Genomic DNA, 15608 nt, shown 5'->3' with positions numbered 1-15608 from the left:
GGTGTTTTGTTTGCTTATGAGTATAGTTCTATTAATTTAGTTGGGGACAATAATGATAATTTTTATTCAGTTAAGCCAATATGCCTGTATGTAAATTATGGCCCTGGGTAGGTGTAGATTCTGACTTGGAAAAATTGTGGATCATATCAGCTAGTGTATATTATCTTATATATTAAGATCAAAACAAGAAGTAAGATTAAAAGAGACAATATGGTGTTGTGGACTAGTGGAAGGGACTTGGGATGGGTTAGATCTCCACTGGATTTTGATTTTCGCTGAGTAACCTTGAGCCAGTCATGTAGACCTATCGTACCTCACAGGGTTGTAAAGTAAAAATGTAGAGAAGGGTAATATATACTGGCTAGAGCTCCTTAGAGGAAAGACACAATATTAACAAACAAACAAACAAACAAACAAACAAACAAACAAACAACAATTTATGACTTTCTTGACTTTATAGGTCCAGACCCATTTGGAGAATCCAACAAGGTATCACATTCAGCAAACTCAGAGGCATCAAGTGAAGCAGTACCTAACCCTGGATACGAAGTTATCTAGCCAAACTCTCTCTCTCTCTCATTCCCATTCAATACATTCTTCAGGAGTAACACCCACATTAAGGAGCGGGCATATGCCTCCTACCAGTGATATCAGCACTTCTGGAAGTCCAGTGACAAAGTTACTAACTCTTGGAGGAGAACATGAAAATGCGGTATGGAATATAGTTGTAAAATAATCTAAGACTTTATTGGTGTTGGCTGCCTAATTGCATGGAGCTGACAACATGCGGGAAGGAGAAAGCTTCCCAGATTGTTCAGCATTCATTTTAAGGTTAACTATAAGGGCCTGTACAGACAGGCGAAAATAAAGCTGCTTCGGGTCACTTTGGAGGTATGCTGTATAAGTGATGCATGTGTCCTAAGAGTCTGGAAGCTGCGCCAAAACCAAGCTCCAGTCCTTAGGACTCTTAGGATGCACGCATCATTTGAACAGAATACCTCCAAAGTGACCTGAAGCAGCTTTATTTTCGCCTGTCTGTATGGGGCCTTTTAAGTTATACTTCAACTGATAATCTGATTGAATAAAACATGAAAGCTTGTACATTGAAATCATGTTACCATTGTCAACTCTGATAGCAATAACAATGGCCCCCATACAGACAGGCCAAAATAAAGCTCTTTCGGGTCACTTCGGAGGTATGCTGTTCAAATAATGCATGCATACTAAGAGTCCAGAAGCCACACCAAAGCCATGATCCAGTCCTAAGGACCGGAGAGCAGCTTTGGCACAACTTTTGGACTCTTAGGACGCATGCATCATTTAAACAGCATACATCCAAAGTGACTCGAAGCAGCTTTATTTTGGCCTGTCTGTATGGGGCCATTATCATCTTCATTTATACACATACATATAGACTTTTATGCTGGATGAAATATCTATTTGGGAAATCTTTGTTAACTTCATACTGTAGGAACCTCTTGTTGCAGTGAATAATGATGTTGTGTTTATATATAATTCAGCTTCTATGCTTATTAGATAACGGTCCATATTATGCAAGCATAAATACATTTCTGGCTGTCACTTGAAACCTTTCCTTTCCCAGTCTAGGGGTGGTTTCAGGATGTGAAGAGGAAAGTCTTGGGTTTGCTTGGTCACCCCATTTTCAGGCTCATGGTGCTATCTGCCATTGAAAAACCTCACTGCCATAATCTGAGGCTTTCAGTTACAGCACTATGATGACTATTCTCCTGTCTCAGTTTGTGTGCCAAAAATATTAATTTTGGAAGGACAGAACTGTTTCCTAAAAAAGCTTTGATTGTGAGGATATTTGTTTTTGTAGTCTTTGTTGAAGTGATCCCCCCCCCATCTTCTCTTACACTATTTTGTCTTTTAGTTATTACAACTTATTTGTGCCTGAATTTGACATGTGGATGATGCTAGGTGATTAGCGATCAAATAATATAGATACTGCCACAATGCTATATGACCAATACTTTTGGTAATATGGTATTTGTGAGGGCAAAAGAAGTGAATTGAGAGGAAGGAAAATGTTTTCTGGATTAATCATATGGGCAGTTTCAGATAATCAGGGAGCATTAGTGAATGAGATAAAATTACTGTATACCAAACCACACAGATATAGTTTAACACAAAAACCATTAACTGAGAGAGGGAGCAAGTGAGAGCACTCTATGATTTTGTAAGCATTTCACAAAAGTCACCAGAAAAAAGGGACATGTGTGAAAATATTTTTCCAAATCAGTAAGTAGTTAAAAAAACCAACACCTTTTAGTTGTCATGCTGTTTTCCCAAAGAACTTACATTTCCTAAGTAATCTTCCACCCAAGTAGTGTGAAAGACCCATTCTATTTGGGTTTAAGAAAGGAGATGCATTGCGTTACTTGTTTTTGATGTAATATTGTGGATAAAACGTTTGCTCCAGACTGCAGTCCTATTCCTTGTTATCTGGCAGTCAGCCCTCACTGAAGTCATTGGGACTTACTTTTGAGTTGATATGTATAGAATTAAACAGTGAGCTTCTCTATTAACCATACACTAATAACTCTTGTTTTATTAGATGGAAGATGTTATTGATGACATAATCAACATGGAATCAAGTTTTAATGATGAAGGGATAAGTTGCTCTGAAGCACCACTGCTTATGCAAAGAACTGTAAGTAATTGTTGACGGGGTGAAACAAATGGGTAAAATAAAATAGCTTCCAGCATCTTTTACATGACACACACTTTCAAAGCGGGTGGAAACCGAAAAGAAGCTGTGCTCCAGGGTAGAAAAACAAAGCCCCCCCCCCCCCCCAAAAAAAAAAGAAGAAGAAAAGAAAAGCTGGGATACTCTGGCTTAGCTCGCAAAATGTGCATCTTCACGTCTGTATAAATAGCCCAGTGCCAGTGCAGGGCTGTGGCAAAACAAATAAATGAAAATATGGCAAAACCAGAGGATATAATCATGTTATACACAAACCAGATAGTCCAACAGGGGGCATTGCATGAAAGGTGGTGGAGGGGCATGTATGGGGGCACACCAATGTATCACCAGCACACTGATGCACCAATGTCCTGTACCAGCAGAGCATTGCACGTGTGACTGTGTGGCCAATCAAAGGAGAGGCTATCCAATGGAATGGCATCTAGATGGTATGTTGGAGGTATTTGGGGGTTGCAGGTAATATGTTTGTGTGATGGTGCACATGTATGGTGGGGAGATGACAAAAAATTATCCAGCAGTGTGACTTGACACCACACCATGTAGTCTGCCCATGGTTTTCCTTGGAGCAGGCTGTGCGGACAGTGGGGTTTCAACATGCTTTTGGAAAAAGCAGGATCAAGCCGCTTTTTCCTGCCCATCCACTATGGCCCACTGTCTTCTATCAATGAACCAAAATTTAGTTAAGAACTGTAAGAACTGTAAGAATTTAGTTAAGAACTACAGGAAAAGAGATTCCACCTCAACATTAGGAAGAACTTGCTGACAGTAAGGGCTGTCCGACAGTGGAACACACTCCCTCGGAGTGTAGTGGAATCTCCCTGCTTGGAGGTCTTTAAACAGAGGCTGGATGGCCATCTGTTGGGGATGCTTTGATTTGGATTTCCTGCATGGCAGGGGGTTGGACTGGATAGCCCTGGCGTTTTCTTTCAACTCTATTATTCTATGATTCTATGATTCTATGTAATTCAGTATTATAAACATTTACTTCCTATTTTCTGCTTTTCCATGAGACTACCTGAGAAAAATGCCATTTTCACAGGTGAAGTGTATATTGATGGTATGGGCAATGGAAAGTGATACTTGCCCATGCTAACTGTACACAAGCAGATATGATTTTTTAAAAATCTTTATCTTTCTCTTATTCAGATGCATAACTTTTTGCACTATTATAGATCTTATATAAATGTAATAATTATTAGTTAAATATTTTTACTACTCAAGAGGCTCAGAAAAAGCAGGTCTAACTCTTGCCAGTATGCAGATCAGAGTGACTCAAATCTGCATTGAGGTTGGTGGTCCAGACTCCATTTTGTAAATCACTTAATAGAACATGACAAAATAATAAACAGTTTGCAATCCTGACCATCAGGAATTGATTTAGGTTAGAAGAATTTCAGCAAGAACTGGAAAATGCTATAAAGCCAAATGAAATAGGCCCAGTCTATGCACTGAACAGTGCTTGATTTGGAAGCTCACATTTGTCAAATATTTAAATGATGAAGTACACAATGGAATATTTTTATGTTATAACATTAATTTATAACTATATTATTAACACCTTTACCCCTCCACTTGGGCACTGAAAGGGATTCACAAAATTTGTAATGTAATAAATTTCAAATGAATTTATAAAACAGTAAAAATCAGAAAGAGATTTAAAAGGTTGCTATGAAGGAACTAGATAATATCCCCAAGTGTAAAGATGTATCAATGAATACCAAAGTCAGGATCACTCATTCCATAGTATTACAAATGTCTGTGTATATATGTAAAAGTTGGACAGTGATGGAGAGTAACAGGAAAGAATCAATTCATTTGAAACGTTTTGCTGCAGGAGAGTTCTGTGAGTACCATGGACTATCAAAAAGATAAGAGCATATCAAGGGTGGTTTCCCTAGAAGCCAAAATAACTAAACTGAAGCTCTTATACTTTGGCCATATCATGAGATGACATGACTCACTGGAAAAGACAATAATGTTTGGTAGTCAGGCTGTACCTACACTGCAGAAATAATCCAGTTTTACACCACTTTAACTGCCATGGGTCAATGCTATGGAATCTGAGGATTTTTAGTTTGTTGTGTCACCAGAGTTCTCTGACTGAGAAGGCTAAATGTCCAACAAAACTACAATTTCCACAATTGTAGGCACTAGGAAGAGAGGAAAACCACATTACAAGTCAGTCAAGGAAGGCACAGTCCTTAGTTTGCAAGGCCTAAGCAGGGTTGTTTATAACAGGTTGTCTTCAAGGTCTCTCATTCATAGGGTTGCTATAAATCAATGCTGACTTGATGCCACATAAAAATAGTAGCAGCAGCCACAGCCACAAGACCAATAAATAAAACAGCCCTCCCACATATATAGAAACTAAGATCTAGCCAGTTTGACTTTCTAGGCTCAGCTATCAGATTCAGATTTGTTTTCATTACACTTTAGCTAGTGTAGTTTGTAGAAGCAATTTCTAGTCAGTAATTCCATGATCATCAAAGTTTAACACATCTTTGCTGGGAAAAGACGAGAGTAAATATTAACAACTCTACTTGCTTATCTGTAGTAACCGGAAAATGCTACATCAAGACAAAGTCTTGGTCAAACACATTTTAAGCTAAGTTATGCTTGAAGTTCAAGGAAGTCTCAAAGGTCATTGTTCACCATTTCATTAATAGGTTCTGTTTTTAAAATTAGAAAAGTACGAAAAAAGCAAACAGTATTAAAAGTACACCCTTTTAAAAAATGTTTGCCATAAATATTCTTTATCTATATCTATCAGTTGCTTTCTTTGCAACATGACATGTGGTCCTATACATAAGTCTTCCAATAGACTTACTTCCAGGGTAATGTATATTGATTGCAACCTAAATAAATATAAGGTAGGACTGTGGAAATTCTGGCTCTCCAGATGTGGTTGGACTTTATTTCCTATCAAACCCTGCCAGCTTGGCCAGTGATGAAGAATAATGATACTTAATAGTTTGCAGAGATCTGGAGGGGCACAGATTCCTTAGCCTGACAGAATACATGGCTGACAGACATAAACTACAAGGGATTGTGGCATCTGTACATAGAAGCAAGCTTGATTTGGACTAGGACATATCACCAGTTGTGTCCTGCAGCTTAGGCCAGTCATCCAAGGCAAAACTACATAGGAGGAGGAACTGTATACATAATATATACTGAGCTCAGCGGTCTTCAAAGTCCATCTGAGGAGAAATAACTGCTCCTGTGGAAGTATGCCACATCATTGGACTTCCTCTTTAGATATGATGCGAATGTGAGAACAAGAAAATGTGTACAACAACACAAGCCAGCTTTGAAAATGTTGATATGAAGAATTGGGTCCCAGAAAGGAACTAACCAGACACACAGATATACACACAGCGTCCTGTCCTGGGCCCAGTGCTATTCAACATCTTTATCAATGACATGGAGGACAAAATTGGGGGCATACTTATCAAATTTGCAGATGACACCAAATTAGGGGGTATAGCTAATACCCCAGAGGACAGAAGATGACCTGATAGATTAGAAAGCTGGGCCAAAGCTACAAAATAAATTCAACAACGGAGAAATGTAAGGTATTCACTTAGGCGGAAAAATGAAATGCACAGATATAGGATGGCCTGGCTGAATGAAACTACATGTGAAAGGGATCTGGGAGTCCAAGTAGACCACAAACTGAACATGAGCCAACAGTGTGATGCGGCAGCTAAAAAGGCCAATGCAATTTTAGGCTGCATCAATAAAAGTATAGTGTCTAGATCAAGGGAAGTAATAGTGCCACTATATTCTGCTCTGGTCAGGCCCCACCTGGAGTATTGTGTCCAGTTCTGGGCACCACAATTTAAAAAGGATGTGGAGAAACTGGAACATGTCCAAAGGAGAGTGACTAAAATGGTGAAGGGTCTGCAAGCCATGGCCTATGAGGAACGACTAAAGGAGCTGGGGATGTTTAGCCTGGAGAAGAGAAGGTTAAGAGGTGATATGATAGCCCTGTTTAAATATTTGAAGGGATGTCGTATTGAGGAGGGAGCAAGCTTGTTTTCTGCTGCCCCAGAGACTAGGACCCGGAACAATGGATGCAAGCTACAGGAAAAGAGATTCCACCTCAACATTAGGAAGAACTTCCTGACAGTAAGGGCTGATTGACAGTGGAACACATTCCCTGAGAGTATAGTGGAATCTCCCTGCTTGGAGGTCTTTAAAGAGAGGCTGGATGGCCATCTGTCAGGGATGCTTTGATTTGGATTTCCTGCATGGCAGGGGGTGGTCTGGATGGCTCTTGCAGTCTCTCCCAACTCTATTATTCTATGATTCTGTGATTGCACTGCAACAATCTAATACAGTACACTCAAATCTATTTAGTTTTAAAACTCAAATTGATGTCAACCAAGCAACAGGCTATCTCACTCCATAATATGGGGAAGAATTTAAGTGAATGACTGACTCATGACTCATAGTTGGTGAACACATGAGTAATGATACATGTTAATTTGTCTTCAGCACCTTTCCCCCCCCTGATTCCCCAGATCCCCATAATTCTATGGCATTTGCAGGTGTGTCTGAAGGCTATACATTACATATATGTCTTTGGGCTGGTCCATTTCCTTAAGCTCCTCTGTAAACGCCATCTGAAGAGACTGGTGAATATATGCAGTTGAAGTATATTCTGTGGTAATTTGGAAGGAACTGAAGGAAGGCTGTTCCTTTCCTTCCTGTTGAGCTTTCTGCCTTTTGAAAGGTAGGTGAAAGCTGTGAAGGAAAGCGTTCCTTGCTAAAGTGCTCAGGTTTTATTCTGGAGCTGCCAGTCACTTATAAATAGAAATGTGATGGGACTAACCAATTCATGCAATACATTAAAAAAAAGACGACGACAGCAGATAGAGAAGAGAAGGATGGAGTTAGTTAATCTTTCAAAAGAAAAGAATGTATTTCTCATAAAATACTCCGCACATTAGGTATGTAGTGTTCACTTACTTTCACGTTGGGCCATACCTCTCAAATAGATAGTCACTTATTTGAGACTTATGGCATAGCATGACAATAGATTATCAAGTTCAAGGTTCAGAGTTCTGTCTCTGTCCTTTAAAGAGGCTATCTCCATGAACAACTTTGGAAATAACAGCTATCTCAGAACACCTCTCTGTTGTAGTCAAAAAGATTTCCAGACTCTAAGTTCTAGCTTCCCCCATAAAGTATAATCAGAGACCATGAAGAATGGGGGACTTAGGGAGTTGTAATACCAAAAAAAATAATTTTCAAAGCTTCATTCTATTATGAGTTGTTTGTTGGGAGGCAATAGGTGTCCTGTTTAAAGACACAGGCAAAAGGCAATTCATGATGGAAGGGTTTATTGCTTGCTATACAAATCCAACAAATCAGGAAAGGCCTGAAACAATCCAAGTTCATGTGGTTGAGGAGGCATTCTAAAGAACCAGTTTTGGGAAGGTTTTATTTTTTAAAAGAATTATCTGTTTCTAATGCCAGTTCTACCTACAAAATAAACGTGCTCTTCTGGAAATGAGGTGTATGCACACATAATTAGGGACTTGGCACTGAGATATCCTACCATCCTGGAAACAGATTACTTGGTAGTTACTAAGGAGCTGTTTACCATCATGTCCTCTCCTCACCAGAAAATGGAGACACGACAGTTGTATTATTTCATGTAGCTTTAGTAGTGGCCTCTTGGAAGTTCTAATTTTCAGATATTGCCTCCCTCATTCATCTGCCTACTGTGTCATCAATCTATAAAGTGTTGCTTTCTCAATGTTATCTTGAACATAAAAGATCTTATAGATGGGCAGTTAAGTTATAGAGAACTGAGATAGTCAACAAATAAGGTTTCTTCAACGTCATTTGTGAAACAACCACAGCTAGTGATTAGACATAGTATTTCAGCCTTTCTGTTTGTCAGCAGTTTTGATACACAAGGCCAAATGGCAAGGTACATGGGAAATAGCACAATTTTACCTTCAATTTAGAAGAGGAAATATCTTTTGATAGCTCTGATTTCATTGTGGAAGTATCTGCATGAGTGGCAATAGACCAGTTTGTATTAAAACGGCAAAAGTCAATGCATATTTTCTAGTTCATCTGCAAGCTTCAAAGATTAAACCAATCTGTGTTGGCTAGTTATACTGAATAAACCAAAAAGTAAATGATAAGAAAATGAAACAAACATTGAACAAATTGTATTTTAGTTAATGTAAGAAATGAATGAGAACGTGCTTCTAATTTCAGCCATCTACTTGACAGATGAAAATAGTGCAAGTCTTAAACTTTATTAAGTCACCTTCAGTGATGGTTGCACTTAAAAATGAATCAATATGGTTGAGGTTTAAATTGTAGATTGCTAATATGCTCTCCTTGCTCCTGGACACTTGTCACCTTACCAACTACTTTGTTATCAACCATACAGAATACTTTCTTCATATTTAATATTGGGGCAATCTGGGCTCTGAGAACTGCTGTCCTCAGATGGTCTATTTGATTCTGTGTTATTTTTTTAATTTATTGACTATAATGAGTACTTGAATCAACTAAACGTAAAGCCACATAAAAGGAAGTTACTGCTGAGTTTTTCTTTGCTGTTGTTAACTCTCTTTGAGTCTGCTTTGACTCATGACAACCCTATGAATGAGATGTTTCCAAGACCCCCCAACCTCACCAAACTAATCAGGTCCTGGAGGTCCAGGCCCATGACCTCCCTAGTTACATCCAACCATTTGTCATGCAGTCTTTCTTTGTACCACCTTCCTTATGTCCTAGTATTAATGTCTTTTCTAAAGAGGCATGCCTTCCTATGATATGGCCAAAGTATGACAGCGTGAATTTAGTCATCCTGGCTTCCAGGGAAAGTTCATGCTTGATCTGTTCTAGAACCCATTTGTTTATCTTTTTGACCATCCATGGTATGCTCAGCACTCCGGCACCATATTTCATATAAGCTGATTTTCTTTCTATCTATTTTCTTCATTGTCCAACTTTCACACCTGTACAGTGATGGGGAATACAATGGCTTGGGTGATCCTAACTTTTAGTGTTCAGTTTTATATCTTTGCACTTCCTGCCCTTCCCATTCCTGTTCTTATTTCTTGACTGCAGTCTCCATTCTGATCAGTGTTTGATCCAAAGTACGGGAAAACTTTGATCATTTCAATTTCCTCATCATGTACGATGAATTCATGTAGCCCTTCCATGGTCGTTATCAACATCCCTCAGCCCTTTCTCACTAGAGTAGAATCATAGTATCATAGAGTTGGAACTTGGAAGAGACCACAAAGACTATCCCATCCAACCCCCTGCTGTTCAGAAACACACAATCAAACTACTCCTGACAGATGGCCATCTAGCCTCTGTTTAAAAACTTCTAAAGAAGGAGATTCCACCACACTCCACTCTCAGGAAGTTCTTCCTAATGTTGAAGTGGAATCTCTTTTCCTGAAGCATAAATCCATTGCTCCATGTTCTAGGGCTGAAGCAGACAACCAGGAAGGAGTGGCCAGAAGCTGCTCTGGCTGGGATTGGGCCAGGACCATGGCAACTGCACGGCCTGCTCCCAAAGTGGTTTGCCACCACAGTTCTCAAGCCACATGAGCCAGGAATCAGTTTAAATTGACTCCTTTTTGCAGTGGTGGCAGACTCCTTTTTGAGGTGTTGGAGTGGCTTCCAGCTGCTTTGGGGGTATGCATCATCTAAATGCCATACCCCTAAAGCAGCCAGAAGCTGCTTCTTTTGGCCTGTGTATTCTAGGCCCTAATCTCTGGAGTAGCAGAAAGCAAGCTTGCTTCATCCTCAATATGACATCCCTTCAAATATTTAAACAAGGCTACCACTTCTTAACCTCTAGGCTAAACATACCCAGCCACTCATCACAAGGCATGTTTCCAGACCTTTCACCATTTTGGTTGCTCTCCTTTGGACATGCTCCTGCTTGTCCAAATCCTTCTTGAATTGTAGTGCCCAGAACTTGACACAGTATTTCAGATGAGGCCTGGCCAAAGCAGAATAAAATGGTACTATTACTTTCCTCAGTCTAGCCACTATACTCCTATTGATGCAACCTAGAATTGCATTGGCTTTCTTAGCTGCTGCATCATATTGCTGACTCATGTTCGGCTTGTGGTCGTAGATCCTTTTTGCATGTATTGCTATCAAGCCAGGTGTCAGTCATCCTATATCTGTGCACTTCATTTTTACTGCTGTAGTGTAGTATCCTACATTTCTTCTTGTTGAAATTCATTGTGTTAGGTTTGGCCCAACTTTCCAATTTATTAAGGTCATTTTGAATTCTGATCTTATCCTCTGGGGTATTAGCAACCCCACCTAATTTAGTATCATCTGCAAATTTGATAAATATGCTCTCTATTCCATCATGAAAGTAAACTGATAAAGCTGTTGAACAGCATTGGGTCCAGGACAGAACCCTGGGACACTCCACTGGTCACTTCTGTCTGGGAGGATAAGGAGCCATTGTTGAACACTCCTTGGGTTCACTCAGTCAACCAGCTATGGGGATCTCATCAAAGGCCTTACTGAAAGTAGGGCTGGGAATCATGTGGTCCTTCAGATGTCAGACTGCACATCCCCACAGCAATAACCAGTCATAGTCAGTGGTGAGGAGTTGCAGTATGACAAAACTTGGAGGCCTTATAGATCCCATATCTGCACTAAAGGAAATTCCAAGGATTAAGGGTTATTTCATACATGCATGCTGCTCCTTGAAATATCATCGCTCAGCCAGATGTGTAAACTGCCTCCAGGATGCCAACTGAGAGGATAGATCTTTTGATCATGGACCACTCACTTGATATTGCAGTCATTGAATGATAAAGGTCCATGTGTGGACTTGTCTTAAGAGTAGATTAGAGTGAAGCACTACAGCAATAAACCAAGGGGACAAAGAATTGGAAAGACTTACAGGGCTGATTGAAACCAGACTGGTTTTATAGGGGGAAAAACAGCTTTCAGATCTTGAAAAAGAAGGTAAGGTTGAGTCTAATGCTGCTGTCAGTTTTACTGTTGACAGAAAACGAAATTAGGTCATTGTGATTATTTCATGAAGTTTACTGGATGAACATGGGCCACTCATTGTTCCACAGCCAAATCTACCTCATAGATTTGTGTTGTGAGAGGAAAATCAGATGTAATCATATCTGCCATTAAGCTCTGTAAGAAAAAGTAGATGATTATGAAAAATGCTAAGTAATAACAGGAATATTATTTTTATAATTGTCTTTTGCCATCTCTAGGTATTTCAATTTAATGGGTACATAAATGAATGCAGGCAGGATTCACATGAAGAGAAGCACTGTATTTCATTTAAATGAAATATTAAAACAGTGATCTTCTGTGATTATTAAGGTTTTTAAATAACCTTTTCAGAAATGCTTACTGGAATCTAAGCTATATTCGTCTTTCCTCTGGAATTTCCATTATAAGTGCCATTGTATTGTCTGGTTAACCATTTGCTGTGTTAATCATTTAGTGTAGTTCTCAGCACTGAGCAAAATGATTTATCCTTTATGAGAGGGAGGGGGAAGAGTGAGTTATCTGTAGATCAGTGGTCACTGACAATGAAGACAACAAAATGCACTGAACAGAAAGGTACAACCTCTCTCTATATACGTGTTTTCATTTATGTGTACGTTATTACTTTCCGGTATCCAATGGTTTGAAGTACAGTAGTTTCCAGATTGTAAATGTGAAGAATATTTTTATTTATGTATCTTTCCAGGTTTCGTTGGATGGCTATTTGCTTGTATCCGTTAGTGAGTAGTGATGTTTTTGATGGATGTAAATATATCAATACATCTGTATTTAAGTTACCTTTGATCCTTAGAGCAAGAGAGTAATGGACAAATCAGTATAGTACTAATCTTGAATTGCTTGACTTTTTATTTTATTTTTTAATACTGACATTAATAGATACTTTGTCTTCTGAATCTTCTGGGAAAATGAGGCTCCAACATCAGCTCAGTAAGAGATAGAGCTACTCTAGTTGTGGTACAATAGATGTGGAATCTGCTCTGCTCCCTACCTTAGTGCAGCTTTGTTGTTTACCACTATATTAGCCACAATGCGAGCATTGATTTTTGTTGTGAAATTTAATCCTAATTTGGTAGGGATACAGATACATGATCGGAGTGGAGACCAAAAACAGCAGTGAGAGCAAAGGAAATAAAATGCAACGAGGAGAGTGGTAATTTTGTTTGCAGGGACTATTCATAAACTTCTTTAGCAATTCCAGTTTGTGTTTTCCCTAATCTGTATTGTTCATAGTCTTTCTAAATTGTAACTATTTTGTTTTTATATAATTGTCTGTCTTTTTGTATCTCATTTCCAAGTTACCTTCTCACAGACATCCACATGTCCACTGTCTGTGGATATAGACTTGCTGGTTTAGGATTATCCTTCATGTATCTGATACAGTGGGGTCTAGTCTGGAGACGTTTATGCCAGAATAAATGTGTTATTCTCTAAGGTGCCATGAGCTCTTTCTGCTTAAACTGAAATCTGGCACATTTTGGAGCCGCAGTACATTCTGTACTATTCTTGAGTAGTGAGTATGTGGAGATAGAAGTATGAGGTAGGATCCAGTGGGGGAGTTTGACTGAAGCAATTATTTCCATCTTCAGAACTAGCAGGGAGGTGAAAACCTGCCCTTCCTACAGCCTTCCACAGGCCTTTCAAACCTCTCTGAGGTCCTGAAAAACCCTTCACATTATGTTATTAGATGGTGCAGAAAGCTACACAAGGTGGCAAGTGGGGAAGCAAGTCTTATTCCATTAGTGGATGGGCACTAATGCAACATTCAATTTAGGCTGAGATGACTGCACTTGCCAGGTCCATCATGGTGTCCATAGTATGTCCAACATTTAAAATAAGAAGTTATGCGCATACTAGTATTATTTAAGTTACATGTATACAGTGAGCCCATAGTATCTGCTGGGGTTTGATTCCAGGACCCTCTGTGGATACCAAAATCTGTGGATGCTCAAGTCCCATTCAATGCAATGGCATAGTAAGACGGTGTCTCTTATATAAAATGGCAAAATCAAGATTTGCTTTTTGGAACATACACACACACAATATTTTCTTGCCATAGATGCTTGAATCTGTGGATAAAAATATCAATGGATACAGAGGGTCAATTGTCCTTCATATGTGATCAAGAATGCATAGAGTTCCTTACTACGCCTGTTGTAGGTAACTGAGTGAATGCACAGTTGGGGCTAGGAATGGCAAATCTGGCCACCCATCTCCTTTTACATTATGTATACATTATGGAGAGGATCTACACTGTCTGCTTCAGGGGTGGGCAACTTTTGGCATCTACTGGACTGCACTGGATTCCTGGGAGACTTTCAAAGGCTACATTCTCCACCAAAAACTCCTACTCTTTTCAACCCCCTCCCCCAGTGCCCACCAATACCCTCTCCTTTATCTGTATCAACAAATATTGGATTATATTTTTACTTGTATACAAATAGCAATAACAAGTACATTTCTATACCATTATCAGTGCACTTGAGCACTCCCTAAGTGATTTACAATGTGTAAGTTAATTGACCCCAACAAGCTGGGTACTAATTTTAGTGATGCATGCCAGGATGAGTTGACCCTGAGCCCCTGGCTGGTTTTGAACTCACAATCTTGTGTCCTGCCCCATGTGTTTTCCTTTGCGTACATCACTACAAAATAGTGTTGAATTTGATGTCTGTATCTGTGGAAGGAGAAATCTCAGACATTAAAACTGTTGTTATTTCAAGAATTTCTTTATGATCCAAGCTTTCATAATGTGAGGGTTTATATAAAGCCAAGGACACTGTAAATTTGAAACTTATTTAGAAAACTCTGAGCAATATCTACAGACTGAAATCAACTGTTTTGAGAGATTTCATATTACACATTAGAAATTAATGGACCTACTATACGGCCGGTTACAAAATCTAAGCATGCATAGCAAATGGAGAACAAATTTTCTAATTTATCCCTGTGCCCTTGTAAGGCAGTTGCCCACAGCATAGTCTCCAGTGCTCTGTCCAGTCTCATTTAAAGATGTTTTGCATTGCCAAGTCTCTTCCTTTGTATGCTGTCTGAAGCATAAACAATTTCAGAAATGAATTTTGAGTGCAGGGAGATAGTTGAGAATCCACTTGGGTCTCAGGTAAGATCAGGAAGGTTATTTTCCCTTTCAACTTAACTCATATTTGAAGTGTAGTTGCAGTAATCCTGTTATTGGAAAATATGCTATGGCATTAATTCAAAATCAGACATCAGGGGCCATAACCAGGCATCATTCTGCATATAAAACTCACATCAGCCTCACTCAAGTTTCTGCATACGGAACAATGGCAGTCTTTGACCCTTAACATTTAATTTTATTTTATACAAGATAAGGGCGAAGTCTGTCTTTAGATGCATATTTGCAGCTCCCGCTGCGATTAAGACATGAATACGCATCTGAAAAAGAATTTTGTTCTTAAGTGTCTACATATGCTTTTCACCTTACAAATCATGAATTTATTTTGCTTCCCTCACTCCTAACTTTATTTCGTCTCTCTCTCTCTCTTTCTCTTTTCCTTCTGTTTTCCTGAAGCTTTCAAGTAGCATTCTGGACATATACAACAGTGACCAAGGAATGCCAGCTGCTAATATGGGCCTTACCAATACTTCCTGCTCATCTAATTTGCCAGTTAAAAGAGAACTCACAGGTAAACTACTTCTGTCTTATAATTTTGAAAATAATAGCACTTTTCATTGGGAACAACTCTTTGTGATGTATGCAGAGTGGCTACCCCTTTCTCCCCAAACAACCTTTTGCTTGCCTAGTGTTGCACAGAGGGAGAATTCTGGAGGGAAACCTAGGCAGTAGATC

The 15608-nt window shown here is 39.2% G+C and overlaps 1 protein-coding gene across 2 annotated transcripts in view; it reads left to right on the top strand.

Annotated features, from left to right (window-relative positions):
• TFEC (transcription factor EC) overlaps positions 1–15608 on the top strand; it is a 129285-nt gene that overhangs the window by 89204 nt on the left and 24473 nt on the right. For both annotated transcript variants that reach the window (XM_042466443.1, XM_042466444.1), the window contains exons 2-4: positions 461–712; positions 2579–2674; positions 15330–15444. In XM_042466443.1, the coding sequence (XP_042322377.1) occupies positions 461–712; positions 2579–2674; positions 15330–15444 (463 nt within the window). The remainder of the gene's footprint in view (positions 1–460; positions 713–2578; positions 2675–15329; positions 15445–15608) is intronic.

The sequence above is a fragment of the Sceloporus undulatus genome, chromosome 5 (assembly GCF_019175285.1).
Source record: "Sceloporus undulatus isolate JIND9_A2432 ecotype Alabama chromosome 5, SceUnd_v1.1, whole genome shotgun sequence".
NCBI lineage: Eukaryota > Metazoa > Chordata > Lepidosauria > Squamata > Phrynosomatidae > Sceloporus > Sceloporus undulatus.
The sequence above is the reverse complement of the archived record's forward strand: the minus strand, read 5'-3'. Positions and strand labels throughout refer to the sequence as shown.